Source organism: Heterodontus francisci, chromosome 2, assembly GCF_036365525.1.
Source record: "Heterodontus francisci isolate sHetFra1 chromosome 2, sHetFra1.hap1, whole genome shotgun sequence".
NCBI classification, from domain to species: Eukaryota; Metazoa; Chordata; class Chondrichthyes; order Heterodontiformes; family Heterodontidae; genus Heterodontus; species Heterodontus francisci.
In genome coordinates, this window is record NC_090372.1 from 151,578,347 (window position 1) to 151,596,344 (window position 17,998).

General features: G+C 42.6%; 1 protein-coding gene across 1 annotated transcript in view; it reads left to right on the top strand.

Moving 5' to 3' along the window:
- The window catches only part of ctnnal1 (catenin (cadherin-associated protein), alpha-like 1), a 412,359-nt gene that overhangs the window by 259,018 nt on the left and 135,343 nt on the right, over positions 1-17,998 (top strand). Inside the window, exon 4 of the mRNA XM_068011975.1 lies at positions 413-532. Within this exon, the coding sequence (XP_067868076.1) occupies positions 413-532 (120 nt within the window). The remainder of the gene's footprint in view (positions 1-412; positions 533-17,998) is intronic.

Genomic DNA, 17,998 nt, shown 5'->3' on the forward strand with positions numbered 1-17,998 from the left:
CCTGCCTGTTTGAAGTGTGTGCTCCCATCTGTGTTGTGCACACGAGTGGAATTCCAGAAGGGCAGAATTTCCTTCAACTTTTCGCTTCCGGCTTCCCGTTTAATGGTGACACAAAGGGGAGCAGAAAATCTAGGCTTGGCTCTTTTAAACACTTCTTAAGGTGTTGACTTGATTGGTAATCTTTACCATCTTGTGGTTTTCATTAGTGGACATCTCACTATGTCCACTACGGCTGTTTCTCTTAGCTTAGTGGTGATGTTAGAGCCGGAGAGCTAAAGGATCTTGCTGGCATTTTACATTATTATTGGTTCAGCTTTGGGTAGTAGTGCAATTTTGTAATTTTGCTTTAATTTTGCATGTTATAATGACTTTTTCCAGTAAAGTGTTTTTTGTTTGTTTTGTCTTTTTTTAGGTTCTTGCAACTTTGGAACACTTAGAAAAAGTCAGCAGCTTTCAGGAGTTTGTACAAATCTTCAGTCAATTTGGAAACGAGATGGTAGAATTTGCCCATTTGACAGGAGACAGACAAAATGTAGGTTATAGATGAACTGCAAAAATAAAGGAAGTAGGTTCACTGATTCATGTTTTTTAACCCTTTCCACTTGATTTAGGACATCTTGTTTAATTAAAAGCACTGTAAAAATGCAAATTGTTGTTTATGCTGTAACTTCGGTGAACCTCAGAATTTCCATTGTTTTCAATAGCTGTTTGTATCCTTTGCAGTACAGCCAAATTCCTTACATGCTGGCCAACTCATCAACGTAATGTATCCTGTTTTCATTTTTAACACTGTTAGGCCCAAAATCTCAGAACTGCATTGCAGTTTTTGTGTGAGATATAGTTTATTCACCTGCAACACATCTAGCCTGTGTTCACACCATCTAACAGTGGAAGCAGGAAACGATTAAATTCTCAGGTGGAAATTACTGCCAGTATAGTCTTCTCGGGGCCAACAAAAACAAGAAATGCTTGTTTTTGTTTCAGATTTCCAGCATCCGCAGTATTTTGCTTTTATTTTAGTCTTCTCAGGGGGTAGTTGCAAGTAAAATGTATTGCACATATATTTCTGCCTGTTCTGGGGTGATGGTGTTCAGATGCTACACTCAATACTGATCGTAATTTGATATTCTTTTAGCTTTTTAATCTTGTTTTTCCAGCAACATTTCTATTACTTGTATCTTGATGGCATCATAAATTGTTGAAACTTCTTAGCTTTCTCATGGTGCTATTAGGAATATGGCTTTCATAATACAAACATGCATTCTTCTTCGGAAACCTGCTCATGTGCAGCATGGCGTTGAGAAATGTACTGGCTTCATTTTGAACTATGCAGCAAATTTGCACGTAGTATTGAAATACACAGTGACGCAAAATGTTTGCACACTTTTCCATCCTTCCTTTTGTTATGCTATGTCACAGAACTGCTCTGCATTTATTTCCAGTCTCAGGTATGATTAACCTGCACCCTGGTTCCAAATTTAAATACTTTAATGAGCTGTGTCCCTCACATTTTAGCTCCCTTTCAGAATAACATTGGCAGCTTGGGAGGGAAATGAGAATGGCTGGATGGAACAATTAAATGCTTTTCCAATACTGCTTATTGGGAAGGAGGACTTTTCCCCCGGACCATCAAGCTAATCAATTAATTTCCCCATGATTGGACCACCCCTTCCATGTCTGACCCGCAGTCTCCAATTCGCCTCCTCTCTCTGCTCCACTCCTCTGACTGCTGCTGCAGACCTACCCGTTTGACAAAAAGCCAGCCTCCCAATCTGGCTAGCTGCGGAAGGGAAACAGATTCAACAAATTTAAGCAAGGTTCTGCTGTTTAAATTCAGCAGGCTCTCCAGAGAACCAGTACTTTTGGTTTTCTCAGCTGCTAAACCTTCCTTCCCACCTCTGGGTTATTACTGGGCCCTCAACAGAATATGGTACTGCAGATTTGATTTGTTTTATGCCGTCATGTTTTGCTTTGTGCATGCAAGATATGAGTTCCGATGTTGATCTCTTTTTAAAAACGTGCAAGTTGCCATGATTGCTTGTTAAGCATTCATTACAAGTGCTTAAACCTCTGACCAGATAGCTGAAGAAATAATCTCCTAATACTTTAGCAAAGAACAGTCTTAACCATTGCCACAAAAAGCACTAATATTCTTTACATATTTAAATAGGGATCTGATTTGAATCATTCAGAAGTATTGATGTAACCTAGGTTTGTGAATTTTTTTTAAAGGCAAAATGCTTAGGAATATAACCAAAGTACTTTAGGTTCTTAATGAAATTGGTTTTATTTTAATTAAGGTAACAGCCTGGGAAAATAGCGAGTTGTGGTAATGCAGTGTTTTTAAGAACCAGTGTACCATGTCATATATTGATGTGAGTTGCTCTTGGTCCTCAAATGTTGGTTCCTGATTTAAAATTTATTTCTTCCATCCCCTGTGCTTATACTTGCTCAATTTGAGCAGCTGCTTTCAGAGTAACTGAGTGGCAAGCAGATACATGGAGCAAGATTCTTGTCCACCCTCATCGCTGAAGCTGGTGAAGAATGAAGGGGAATGGTGTCACTGAACTTGTAATCCAGAAGCCTAGACTAATGTCCTAGGACACGGGTTCAAATCCCACCATTACTGGCAGCTACTGGAATTTAAATTCAATTAATTAATTAAAATCTGGAATGGAAAGCCAGTCTCAGCAATGGTACCATGAAACTATTATCGATTGTTATAAAAACCCAAATGGTTCACCAGTGTACTTTAGGGAAGGAATTCTGCCATCCTTACCTGGTCTGGCTTACATGTGACTCCAGACCCACAGCAAAGTGATTGACTCTTAACTGAAATGGCCAGCAAACCACTCAGTTGTCAAGGGCAATCAGGGATGGGCAATAAATGTTGGCCTGGCCAGCGACACTTACATCCCATGAAAGAATTTTTAAAAAGTCAAACTTGAGATAAGTTAACCACAGGTTCATTAAGTTGAATGTGCTAATATTTTATTTGCTGGTCTACCTTTTGTGATGTTGCTCATGGAGATTAAGTGAATTCCATGAAAGTGTGCTGGCAATATCAAACCCAAATATAATGAGGCAGAGTTTCTACTAGGTAAGTGTAATTTGCCTGGAACTGGCCAAACCAGCATAAAAGATTGAAGAGTTTCAAGCGGAATTTGCATCCTGTGCATAGTGCGTTTCAGCGATCTTTCTTTTATGCTGGTTTAAAAAAACGTTGTGCGGCAAGTCAGTCCCACCCACAGAATTGGCCACACCTCCAGATTGAATTAATGAGCTTGGCGCGTTTCCGCTGGCTGCGCCTGTTTGTGGCCCTTTGAGGACCCTCTTCAAATTGAGTTTTTTTTTAGGCACAAAGGCACATGGAGGCAGCGTTATTTAAAAAAAAAATAAACTGACTAGTGTACATCAATGAAATTAGTAAGTGATATCCAGTATGGTTAAAATCATTTTCAGTTAATTAAAAGTATCAGGTTCCTCGCAGATGGTGCTCTGGACACTGTTATGCAAATTGCTTATTTTTTGTGATAAATCCAGTTTCAGCTATATCAATAAAAATGCACCAGGTTTCCATTCTTAAATACATCAAGGATTATTTGTTAGTGCAAAGGGAACGGCGGGGCGGGGGAGGGTGTGAATAATTATATTCTAAAACACTGTCCAATTGTCCTGGTTCTTGGAAAATTTTACTTTTGTGATCAGGCAAATAAGTTTAAGCAGAAACCTGAACTTCACTTAAGACACTAGCACAATTTCGAGCACACTTTGCACTCAGCTTGCTGATACCCAAAGCGGAAATTCCACCCAACGTGGTGAATTTCATATATTAAAAATACGAAGTAGATTGCAGCATTCTGTCTCAAAATATACAGAACACTTTAGGTTCAGTGGGCAAACAGATTTTGAAAGTGTCAGCATGTACCTATTTATGATAGCACTGCAGTTGAAAGTAGGGTGGCCAGTTGTTGCATTCCTTAAACTCCTGTATCTGCTTTCCATTGAAAGAATGTGAAATCCAAATCGGAGCATCTTTGGTGATGGGAATGCTGCAGTTGCTGCCAGGACATGCCGAATGTTAATAGATATTGCTGCAGTGTGATTGTGTTGACTGTAAGTCCGTTCTGCCTTCCTGGACTAAGACACAAATAAAGTACTGGCACTCACATGCTTGTCACGACGCTCAGTATAAAATGGGCCTTGAAGATCCTGCAGTTGGGTGTGTAGGACACATGTGCTGCGCACCCCCCCCCCCCCCCCCCCCCCACCCCCACAAAGAAGATTTGGGGGTCTAAGAAGGTAAACCGTACCTCCCATGCTTAGAAGAATTTAATGCTCTAGCTGCAAGCAGACTTCAGCATCTCCAAACACTCTCTCCCATCCCATTGAGATGAGAATCCAGATTACTTCTATCTTTCTCTGTCTTTTCTTCCTGACCTCATTCTCCTTCTTTCTCTCTTCCTCCAATCCTCATCCCCCTTCCTTCTCTCCCAACCTGTCTTATCTTGTTTCCCCAGGCCCATGCCCATTCATCTTCCTCCTCCTTCTCCATCTCTTCCCCATCTTTCCTCCCTCTCCCCTCCCCTGTTTGCTTCCAGTTTGCCTATCCCCCTCCCCTATCACCATCATGGATCAATTATCCCTTTGCCCTCTAATCATTTTTGACTTGAATACTACACGTAGTTTTGACTCCATCTGTCTAACACCAGAGGAGACAAACTAGTAATTTATCAGTGTCAGCTATGGCTCACTGGTAGTATACTCGTCTCTGAGTTACAAGGTTATGGTTCAAGCCCTACTTCAGAGACTTGAGCACAAAATCTAGACTGACACTCCAGTGCATTACTGAGGGAGGGCTACATTGTTGAAAGTGCCTTTTTTGAATGAGATATTAAACCAAAGTCCCACCGACCCCCTCAGGTGGACGTAAAAGATCCCAAGGCACTATTTTGAAGAAGAGTAGGGGAGTTCTTCCTGGTGACCTGGTCAATATCAACCAACATCATTAAAACAGATTATCTGGTCATTATCACATTGCTGTTTGTGGGACCTTGCTGTATGCAAATTGGCTGCTGCTTTTCTACATTACAACAGTGGCTACACTTCAAAAGAACTTCATAGGCTGTAAAGCACTTTGGGATGTCCTGAGCCTGTGAAAGACGCGATATAAATACAAGTTCGTTCTTTTATTAAAATTATGAGAAAAGTGAAAACTTACATTGCCTAAAACAAAATTTGAAAATGCTGGAAACACTCAGTAGGGTGAACAGTATCAGAGGAGAGAACAAAGAAGCTGGTGTTCAAGGTGTACATTTTCTGCTAGTAGGGGAAGCACAGTGAGGAACAGCATGTTTGACCAAAGGCCCAATTTGTAATGTAACTGAGTTAAGCAGGAAGCTTGGATCAAGCCCAGAACCTGATGTTTCAGTCTATTAGTACCCAAGGCAAGCTGGGAGTTGGGCTGAAGGCCTGAAGTTACAACTTATTTCAAGCTGACCAAACCAAAGCCAGGTGGAGAAAAGAAACTCTCAACAGCAACAGAAGTGTAAAGCAGTATCATTTTTGTTTTAAGTTCTCAAGAAATTAGGCTAAATTGTTATGGCAGCTGTTCTGGGCAATGTGCAGATGCTATAACTCCAGCTGGATATGTAAGTAGGCAGAACAATAACAGATGAAACTTAATGGAGACAAATGTAAAGTGCCACACATGAGAAGTAAAAACAGATAACATGCATTTCCAAGAATGGTATTGAAATAGCTACGGGCGAAGAACAACAACTTATATTAATATAGTGCCTTTAATGTAATAAATTGTAACAAAGCACTTCACATGAGTATTATAAAGCAAAATTTGACACCGAGCCAAATAAGGCAATATCAGGGCAGATGTCAGAACCTTGATCGAAGAGGTTGGTTTTAAAAAAAAGACTTGCATTTATATAGCACCTTTTATAACCATTGGATGTTTCAAAGCACTTTACCGCCAATGAAGTACTTTTTGAAGTGTAGTCAATGAGCATTTTAATGCAAGAAAGAGAGGTTCAGGGAGGGAATTTCAGAGCTTAGGGCCTAGGCAGCTGAAGGCATCACCACCAATGGTGGAGCAATTATAATTGGGGATGCTCAAGCGGCCAGAATTAGTGAATACAGATATCTCAGAGGGTTGTGGGGCTTGAGGAGATTTCAGAAATAGGCAGGATGAGGCCATGGAGGGACTTGAAAACAAGGATGCAAATTTTAAAATTGAGGCAATATAGATCAGTGAGTACAGGGACAATAGGTGAACAGGACTTGCTTCAAGTAAGGACACAGGCAGCTGAGTTCTGGTTGACCTCAAGAAGGTGGATGTTGGAATAGTCCAGTCTAGAGGTCCAGTCTGAGGGTTTCAGCAGCAGATGAGCTCAGGTGGAAATAGGTGGTCTTAGTGATGGCGGGAATATGTGGTCGGAAGCTCATCTCGGGGTCAAATATGACACCGTGGTTGTTCAGCTGCAAACAGTTGCCAGGGAGAGGGATGGAGTCATAGCTAGGGAATGGAGTTTGTAGCGAGGACTGAAGACAATGACTTTGGTCTCTCCAACATTTAATTGGAGGAAATTTGTGCTCATCCAGTACAGGACGTCAGACAAGCAGTCCGATAATTTAGTGGAGGATTCGAGAGGCATTGGTGAGGTAGAGCTGGGTGTCATCAACATAGATGTAAAAACTAATGCTGTGTTTTTGGATGATGTTGCTGAGTGGTAGCATGTGGATGAGAAAAAGCAGAGGTCAAGGATAGATCCTTGGGGGACACCAGAAGTAACAGTGCAGGAGCAGGAAGAGAAGACATTGCAAGTGATTCTTTGGGCTATGATTAGGCAGATTCAAATGGAAGCAGACGAGTGTAGTCCCACCCAGCTGGACAACAGTGGAGAAGCCTTGGAGGAGGATGGTGTGATCAGCCTGAGTTGAAGGCTGCAGACAGATCAAGAAGGATGGTTCAACTCTGTCACAGTCACATAGGATTCCATTTGTGACTTTGATAAGAAGCTGAAAGAGATTTTGGATTCCTGTTATACTGGATGCTGAACACCTTCCAGCAATGCAAAGTAGCAATCAGCAAAGCAAATAGGATGCTCAGCTATATAGTCAAAACGTAGATTACAAGTCAGAGTAGATAATGATTAAACTGGATTGTGCTCTACTCAGACTGAACCTTGAGTTACTGTATTTAGTTCTGGAAGCCAAGATACAACACAGTTATTCAGACACTGGAGGCAGTGCAGAGAAGGGCCATGTGATTAACAACTTGTAATTATATGGTGCCTTTAACCTGAGAGAAACATTCCAAAATGCTTCACGAGAAGCATAATCAGACATAAATTGAACACTGAATCGAATAAGGATTAGGAGGTGTGACTGATAAATCTTGGTAGAAAAAGTGGATTTTAAGGGGGATTCTGATGAGGAGAGGGAATGAGAAAGGGAATTCCAGAGCTGGGGGCCTAGACAGCTGAAGGCACAACCTTCAGATATATAACTGATCCCCAGTCTCTGGTTTGTGCTATGAGAAAAATAGGGAAATATAAACTTTTCAGTTACGAAAGGGGCATTTTGGAGGCAATCTTATTGTGGTATGTAAGATTATTAAGGATTTAGAAAAAGTTAACCTGGAATATTGTTTTAAATTGAGTAGTGCTGACAGATGTAGGAGATGTGGGTTTGAGCTAGAGAAGAGTGCTTTTAAGATAGAGATCAGGAAATTATTCTGCACAAAGCGTAATTATATGGAAGAATATTCCAAGTGGAATATTATTACCTTCCGGGAGAGGAGCGGAGCGGACCTGTGGGGAGAATGCCGAGAGCGGAGCCTATAAATCAAGCCCGAGGATCGAGGCCCAGTCTCTTACCTTCCGGGAGAGGAGCGGAGAGCAGTCGAACCTCTTCCAGCGCGCCAGAGTTTTGAAAAAAAAGCTAACAGTGACGTCACAGTAGAGCTGCAAGGTGATTGGTTGGTGAGTCACTGCTGTTAGGGAATAGCTCTAAATAGCTGGGTAAGTATCTCAGGTAAGAAAAGTTTAAAAGTTTAAAGTTTATTTCAAATATAGTGGGTTTTTTTAGGGAGTTCTGTATTATCGAGGACCAGGGAAGAAAGGCCCTAGAGTAACTGATATTATTGGACATTAAGATCTTACAGAAGGTTAAATTTAATTTAAGTCATGGCAGGAGAGCTCAAAGCCGTGGTGTGCTCCTCGTGCTCCATGTCGGAAGCCGGGAACAGTTCCAGTGCCCGGGACCAGCATGTGTGAAGGAAGTGTGTCCAGCTGCAGCTCCTGAAAGCCCAGGTTTCGGAGCTGGACCGGCAGCTGGGGACACTGTGGAGCATCCACGAGGTGGAGAGTATCATGGAAAGCATGTATAGAGAGGTGGTCACACCGCAGGCTCAGACCCCACAGGCAGGAGGGAAATGGGTGACCACTAGGCAGAGCAAGAGGACTAGCCAGGCAGTTCAGGAATCACCTGTAGCTATTCTCCTGGAAAACCGGTATACTGCTTAGGATATTGTTGGGGTGAATGGCATCTTAGCGGAAAGCAGCAACAGCCCAATTCGTTGCACCATGGTTGGCTCTGCTGCACAGGGGAGGAGTAAAAATTGTAGGAATGCAATAGTTATAGGGGATTCAATGGTAAGGGGAATAGATAGACGTTTTTGTGGCTGCGAAAGAGACTGCAGGATGGTATGTTGCCTCCCTGGTGCTAGGGTCAAGGATGTCGCAGAGCGGTTAAAGGACATTCTGAAGGGGGAGGGTGAACAGCCAGTGGTCATGGTACACATTAGTACAAACGACTTAGGTTTAAAAAAAAAGGATGACGTCCGAAAAGCAGAATATAGGGACCTAGGAAGTAAGTTGAAAAGTAGGACCTCAATGGTAGTGATCTCAGGATTACTACCAGTGCCACGTGCTAGTCAGAGTAGAAATAGCAGGATATATCAGATGAATACGTGGCTGAAGAGATGGTGTGAGGGGGAGGGTTTTAGATTCCTGGGGCATTGGGACCGATTCTGGGGGAGGTGGAACCAATACAAACTGGATGGGTTACACCTGGGCAGGACAGGGACTGATGTCCTAGGGGGAGTATTTGCTAGAATGGTTGGGGAGGGTGTAAACTAAAATGGCAGGGGGATGGGAACCTTTGCAAAGAGTCAGAGGAGGGAGGATCAAAGACAAGAACAAAAGACTGTAAGGGGAATAAGAAAAGTGATAGGCAGAGAAATCAAGGGCCAGAATCAAACAGGGCCACTGAAAAATAGTGGGAAGAGGACAAGTAATGTTAAAAAGACAAGCCTTAAGGCTTTGTGCCTTAACACACGGAGCATTCGCAATAAAGTGGATGAATTAATCGCACAAATAGACGTAAACGGGTATGATATAGTGGGGATTACGGAGACATGGCTGCAAGGTGACCAGGGATGGGAAATGAACATCCAGGGATATTCAGTATTTAGGAAGGACAGACAAAAAGCAAAAGGCTTTGGAGTTGCATTGCTGGTTAAAGAGGAAATTAACGCAATAGTGAGGAAAGATATTAGCTCTGATGATGTGGAATCTGAATGGGTAGAGCTGAGAAACACTAAGGGGCAAAAAACATTAGTGGGGGTTGTATATAGACCCCCAAACTGTAGTGGTGATGCTGGGAATGGCATTAAACAGGAAATTAGTTATGTATGTGACAAAGGAATATCTGTAATTATGGATGACTTTAATCTGCATATAAGTTGGGCAAATCAAATTAATCGCAATACCGCAGAGGAGGAATTCTTGGAGTGTATACCGGATGGTTTTCTGGACCAATAGGTTGAGGAACCAACTAGAGAACAGGCCATCCTAGACTGGGTATTGTGTAATGAGAGAGGAATAATTGACAATCTAGTGGTGCGAGACCCCTTGGGGACGAGCGACCATAATATGATAGAATTCTTCATCAAGGTGGAGAGTGACGTAGTTGATTCTGAGACACGGGTCATGAATCTTTGTAAAGGAAACTACGAAGGTATGAGGCATGAGTTGGCCATGACGGACTGGGAAACGTTACTTAAAGGGATGATGGTGAATAGGCAATGGCAAACATTTAAAGAGTGCCTGGATGAACAAAGAACAAAGAAAATTACAGCACAGGAACAGGCCCTTCGGCCTTCCAAGCCTGTGCCGATCCAGATCCTCTATCTAAACCTGTTGCCTATTTTCTAAAGGTCTGTATCTCTTTGCTTCCTGCCCATTCATGTATCTGTCTAGATACATCTTAAAAGACGCTATCGTGCCCACGTCTACCACCTCCGCTGGCAACGCGTTCCAGGCACCCACCACCCTCTGCGTAAAGAACTTTCCACGCATATCCCCCCAAAACTTTTCCCCCCTCACTTTGAACTAGTGACCCCGAGTAATTGAATCCCCCACTCTGGGAAAAAGCTTCTTGCTATCCACCTTGTCTATACCTCTCATGATTTTGTACACCTCAATCAGGTCCCCCCTCAACCTCCGTCTTTATAATAAAATAATCCTAATCTACTCAACCTCTCTTCATAGCTAGCACCCTCCATACAAGGCAACATCCTGGTGAACCTCCTCTGCACCCTCTCCAAAGCATCTACATCCTTTTGGTAATGTGGCGACCAGAACTGCACGCAGTATTCCAAATGTGGCCGAACCAAAGTCTTATACAACTGCAACAATTGTTTATCAGATTTCCAGCATCCGCAGTATTTTGCTTTTATTTAATTGTTTATCCCTGTCTGGCGCAAAAGTAAAACGGGAAAGGTAGCCACCCATAGCTTACAAGGGAAATTAGAGATAGCGTTAGATCCAAGGAAGAGGCCAGGATAAACAACAGACCTGAGGATTGGGAGCAGTTTAGAATTCAGCAAAGGAGGACCAAGGGATTGATTAAGAAGGGGAAAATAGAGTACAAGAGCAAGCTTGCGGAGAACATAAAAACTGACTGTAAAAGTTTCTATAGGTATGTGAAGAGAAAAAGATTGGTGAAGACAAATGTAGATCCCTTACAGTCAGAAACAGGGAAGTTTATTATGGGGAATAAAGAAATGGCTGAACAACTAAATGCATACTTTGGTTCAGTCTTCACAAAGGAGGACACAACTATCATACCAGAAATGTTGGGAACACAGGGCTTAGTGAGAGAGAGGAACTGAAGGAAATCTGTTTTAGTAGAGAAATGGCGTTGGGGAAATTGATGGGATTGAAGACCGATAAATCCCCAGGGCCTGATGGTATGCATCCCAGAGTACTTAAGGAAGTGGCCCTAGAAATAGTGGATGCATTGGTGGTCATCTTCCAATATTCTATAGACTCTAGAACAATTCCTACAGATTGGAGGGTAGCTAATGTACCCCCACTATTTCAAAAGGGAGGTAGAGAGAAAACAGGGAATTATAGACCAGTCAGCCTGACGTCGGTAATGGGGAAAATTCTAGAGTCCATTATCAAAGATTTTGTAGCAGAGCACTTGGAGAACAGTGGTAGAATCGGCAGAGTCAGCATGGATTTATAAAAGGGAAATAATGCTTGACAAATCTACTTGAATTCTGCGAGGATGTAACTAGTAGAGTTAATGAGGGGGAGCCAGTGGATGTGGCTTATTTGTACTTTCAGAAGGCTTTCGACAAAGTCCCACATAAGAGATTAGCGTGTAAAATTAAAGCACATGGGATTGGGGGTAGTGTATTGCGATGGGCAGAAAATTGGTTGGCAGACAGGAAACAAAGAGTAGGAATAAACAGGTCTTTTTCCGAATGGCAGGCAGTGACTAGTGGGGTACCACAGGGATTGGTGCTAGGACCCCAGCTATTCACAATATACATTAATAATTTAGATGAGGGAACTAAATGTAAGATCTCCAAATTTGCAGGTGACACAAAACTGGGTGGGAGGGTGAGTTGTGAGAAGTTGAGTGCGTGGGCTAATGCATGGCAGATGCAGTATAATGTGGATAAATGTGAGGTTATCCACTTTGGTAGCAAATACAGGAAGGCAGATTATTATCTGAATGGCTATAAACTGAGAGAGGGGAATATGCAGCGAGACCTGGGTGTTCTCGTACACTAGTCACTGAAGGTAAGCATGCAGGTGCAATAGGCAGTAAAAAAGGCAAATGGTATGTTGGCCTTCGTAGCAAGAGGATTCGAGTACAGAAGTAGGGATGTCTTGCTGCAATTATACAGGCCTTGGTGAGGCCACATCTGAAATATTGTGTGCAGTTTTGGTCTCCTTATCTGAGGGAGATGTTCTTGCTATAGAGGGAATGCAGCGAAGGTTTGCCAGACTGATTCCTGGGATGGCAGGACTGATGTGTGAGGAGAGATTGAGTCGATTAGGATTATATTCCCTGGAGTTCAGAAGAGTGAGGGGGGATCTCATAGAAACCTATAAAATTTTAACAGGACTTGACAGGGTAGATGCAGGAAGGATGTTCCCGATGGTGGGGGAGTCCAGAACCAGGGGTCATAGTCTAAGGATACGGGGTAAGCCTTTCAGGACTGAAATGAGGGGAAATTTCTTCACCCAGCCTGTGGAATTCGCTACCACAGAAAGCAGTTGAGGCCAAAACATTGTATGTTTTCAAGAAGGAGCTTTTGGGTCGAAAGGGATCAAAGGGTATGGCACGAAAGCGAGAACAGGTTACTGAGTTGGATGATCAGCCATGATCATAATGAATGGCGGAGCAGGCTCGAAGGGCCAAATGGCCTATTCCTGCTCCTATTTTCTATGTTCTATGTTTCTATGGAGTGGTGGAACAAAAACACAACAATCATTTGTGAAACAACTGCTCTAATGGCTTCGGAATCTCTCTGGATGTATAAAATCAAAGTGAGCTGAATAGCCTTGCTTATTTATAATTATATCATGTGATCTTGTGTCATACAACTGGGCCGGTTGCATGATGGGGCCTTTGTCATCTAATTTCTTGGTTTAGAATAAGCAATCCTATTAAAGTAGCACGTACAGGCTGTGTAACAGCCCCGACAGCCAGTTTTATCTGCAGCGCCTGTGGAAGAGTCTGTCACTCTAGAATTGGCCTTTATAGCCACTCCAGGCGCTGCTCCACAAACCACTGACTACCTCTAGGCGCTTACCCATTGTCTGTCGAGACAAGGAGGCCAAAGAAGACAGGCATGGAGACAGCTAATTGTTGACATTTTTACATTGTAAAACCCTGTAATCGATGTTTACCTATTTCTACCTTAGAGTAGTCAGCACAGTCTGATATATTGGCCCAGATTTTGCAGTGTTAATGACGATGAAGCTGTCAGCGTTCACCGCCATTAAACCCATGAGAGTTTCAGCAACTTCAAGAGTGCGTGCTGTGCACTATAGCGTGTAATTCCTGAAGTTGGGGTGGGTCATTCTGCGATGCTGCAGAGAATTCACTCTTTAACTGTGTGGTATCAACATTAAAAGGGACAAAAGATATTGCTGTAAATTTGGGTTGATTGCCTACTTATAAAAAAACTTTTCTCGCTACGGCATTTTAGGGCTGGTGTTTCCAGCCTCTTCGGTTTTAGTTCACAAGTGTTTAATGAGACATTGATAGTGGAAGGATGATTTCAACTTCCAACAGGGCTGTCCTCTCCTCAAACTTATCTACTTTTTAATATGATTCTGAACATTCATCTAACTTTTTAAATTGTTATATTTATATGACTTTTTGGCATGATTCTGATATCATTTATCAGGTGACTGTCAAAAAATTTTATGTTTAAAGTTGAGGTTTTAAAATGATTTTACTCACTTAACTTTTTGAAAGTTTTTGTTCAAATTTCTATTCTGTTCACATTTATATGACTTTACAATCCTGCACGTGACATTGTAAAAATGTAAATTAAAAAAAAAATTATGGGAGTGTCTTCTGTCAGTTTTGACAGGTTCTGTAGACGTAACTTCTATTCACTGCACCAAATGCTCCGTCCTTTATGCCGCGTTAGGGTACGCTGCAGAACTGGGCCGGGGCTCACATCGTGAGGGAATTCTCCAGCCTTCCCAGTGAAATTCTCGCCAGGAGCATTGCGTTTTTAGTAAGGACTTTAGGTCGAGTTCAGCAGTGAGCACTGTTGCTTCACTGCTGACCACAAAATATGGACCAATATAAATTTCATTCAGATCTTTAAAAATATCTGGCACTTAAAATGTCATAACCTGCATATTTTCATCCTTTCCCTTGTAAGAGTGGGAGATTGTAAAGTGCATTCATTCCAATGTATTTACCACAGGACAGAGTTGGGTTAGGATTAATAAAGGATGCTTCTTGCATCTCCCTTAAATCTACCATTGTTTGCTGCAACATTATAGATGCTTGTTAAATGGCCCCCAGCTCACACAGGCTTACTATGCATTTCAATAATGGTATCAGAAAGTGCTGCCATTTCTCAGAATCTTTGTTACAATCCACAATTGATAAGTGAAATATTTGTAATTTGTACTGGTTGCTTGGCAATTTAGGTACTTCAGAAGTGTGAAAGCAACATTTATTGACGCCGACAAATTCAAATTGAACAAATACTTTTTAAGCGTAATGGCATTGACCTGCCATTTTAAGTTGGTTGCTTTCTGCAGTATAAGGGCAATTGACCCATTATTTATGAAAAGGCAAAAATGTGACTGCCGATTGTATTCATGCTTTCAAAAAGGGCATCACACTTGGATTATTAAATTTGTTTATTTTTTATTATTTTATAGAACAATGTTCCTGTAGAGATGTATTTTTGGCTTCTCCCATAGCTCAACTAGTTTAAGATGGGGAAAATTTGGCCAGTGCTCACTATATAGTAATCCCTGTAAGTGTGGATGCCTGATGAAGGCAGGACTTGGGCTGTTGTGAACCTCTGCAACTGAAGAATCTGCTGACAGTCATGGTTAAGGATGTGAATAATGGCCACTTAAGTGGAGGTATTGGAATGTTCTTTGTGCCTTCAGAATTAAACTCCAGCAAAGAGTCAATATCTTTTGGAGATGGGGAGAAAATTGGTAGAGAAAACTAATCACAGGAGTGGTGGGGGATGATGAAATGGTAACTTTTTGTGAAGTAATGGAATGTTGAACACAACTCTGTTACACTACTTTCAACCTATATACCTGGTGATCTACAATACGCCTAAAGTTAGCTTGTCTGTTGGAAACTGAAAAGATGGGTGAAGAAGTTTTATTTGAATGACAGCGGCTTACTCTGAAGCACCTACTGACAACGGTAGTGATTACATTGAATTTTCAGCACAAAAACAGGCCATCTGTGCCTGTGTATGCTCCACATGAGCCTCCACCCACTCGATTTACTTCATCTCATCTCATGGGAATATGATTTGATTCCTTTCTCCTTCATGCACTTATCTAGTTTCCTCTTAAATGCATCTGGATTAACCTGCTAGTGGCTGTGCTGGCTTTGCAGAACTCATGCGAACTGAAGCAACTGGATCTTGCTTCATGCTTTAGTTAATTCTGATCTCATTTCCATTGCAGAACTTGCCACATTACTCAGTATGTCCCAAAATAGAGCTGATTTGTACAAGACTTGCTCTTAGGAGGCGTCTTTTAAACTGTTATCCAATATGCTAGTAAACTAATACATGTATATGTGGTCTAACAGTCGAGAACATTAAGCGTGGCTTACAGGCGTATAAGTTAGCTTTTAGGCCACCAGCTAGGAGCCAGTGTACCTAGATAATGCAGCTCTTATTTAGTTGATTGGGAGAATATATTCAAGGTACTTAGAGGTAACAGGTTAGATTGTGTTCAGGTGAGCTGACTGTGGAAGAGTTTGATCCATACATATTTGACAACACAGATGCAACAATACAGCGAAATCTGGGGTAGGAGTTCGGATTGCTGGAGAAGGTGGGTTTGGGGACGGGCAGTCACAGAAGCCCCTGGGTTGGCGTGCTGATTTTCCAATGTGAGACCAGCACGCTCAGGTTTTTGAAAACAATGATGGAAGGCAAAAGATGCAACCCTGGCTAAATGGCCACTTAATGCCATTAACAAGCTTGTTAACAGCTTGTTTAGGAAACAGAATTGAATTTTATTTCCATGGGGTGGGTTCAACGTGCTGTCAGAACCATGACATGAAGGAGACTGTGCCATGGCATGGAGCGATCAGCTATATCAGGACAGAGGCAAAAGGCCAAGAGGATCGAAGACTTCTCACAGAACTGGCAACAGTAATGATGCAGATTTCTCAGCAGCAGCAAACTGCCAAGGAACATTGGAGAGAGAGGATTCAATACAGACCAAAATTAAAGCAGAAAACTCTGGTAACACACTGGCAAGTCTATCAGCATGAGGAAAAAGAAAGGACAGGCTAACATTTAAAGTGCAGAAACAATAAGTGCTGGAAATACTCACCAGGTCTGGCAGCATCTGTGGAGAGAGAAGCAAAGTTAACGTTTCAGGTCTGTGACCTTTCATCAGAACTTAAAGTGCTTAAAGAACTTAAATTTAAAGTGTATATCCTTTTTATGGCCACCCTTCCTTATCTCTCCTTGTTTGACTTAGTGTTTAATTGTCCTGACACCTCTGTTTAGGAAGGGTTTCTACATTAAAGGTGTGATATAAATTGAAGCTTTTGTTACCATTAGAATTGACTGGATCTGCACCCGAGATGTTAACCTGTCTTATCCCTTTGGGGAAGTTTATGGACCTTCCGCCTAACTTCAGCAATCACCATTTTAGTGCTGAGTTCCAGTTTTTGCACTTTTTTTTAATGTCATCTCACCAAGAAGCTGTGCTCAGTGATGAGCATCCTTCATATCTGTGAGCTCAAGACCAGGGCTTTTTTGAGGTGGCAGGGTGGTTGTCGGGAGTTCATGCAGACTGCACAGTCCAATGCCAATTACAGAAGGACACGAGGAAATGGTGCCAATCTTCACGGAGCTTTGCCTGACTTGTGATGAGGAGCTGCGTCTGCCGGAGGAGAGGCGGACCCCTGGGCAGCAGGGGTAGGAAGGAGGGGTAAGAAGTCTTCAGCTTCATCTTCAACACCAGCACATTTCATCACTCTGCAACCCTCACTTCCCATTCTCTGGAGTCTTGCCAGCATAACAATCAGCCCTAGTGCAATAACTTTCCAAGTACTTTAATAGCTTAACAGTAAACCTACCTTTACATTATTAACACCTGAGTGACCCACAAAGTGAAATCACCGACGTGGTGGCCTCTGTGATCAGCCACTCCTACGAGGTGCTCCTCTTGCGGCAGAGGATATGGTGGAGGCAGACTGCTCATTTTTGAGATGCCCGTGGCAGCATGGGAGTGGATGATGATGATCACTGAGCCCCCTGAGGTGTGAGCCCCCATCTGTCACCACCTCAGCCCTTTCATGGTGCCCTTGATCGCTGGAGGGGACCAGCAGCTGGGATACATTCCGTGCCGCTCTGCGCCATGAGCGCCACTGACTGGTTGATGCTGATGAGTCTGGCATCTATCCTCTGCGCCACTCCTGCTTCTACTCTGAGTTGTGCTGCACATAGCTCTCCAGGAGGTTGGCCACTCTCTCAAGGGAGGAACTCACATGCTCAAAGCACTGAATGGAATCCTCCATTTCATCCCATGACAGCAGTGTGTAACAATTACAAGTACTTACAAAAATGTTGCCAGGCCTTGAAAATTGCAGCTATGAGGAAAGATTGGATAGGCTAGGGTTGTTTTTCTTAGAACAGAGGAGGCTGAGGTGCGGCTTAATTGAGGTGTACAAAATTATGAGGGGCCTAGATAGAGCAGACAGGAAGAACCTGTTTCCCCTAGCGGAGAGGTCAGTTACCAGGGGGCGTAGATTTAAGGTGATTGGTAGAAGGATTAGAGGGGACATGAGGAAAAACGTTTTCACCCAGAGGGTGGTGGGTATCTGGAATTCACTGTCCAGATTGGTGGTGGAGGCACCATTTAAAAGGTATATGGACCTGCACCTGAAACCTGCCAGGCTACGGACCAGGTGCTGGAAGGTGGCTAGATTT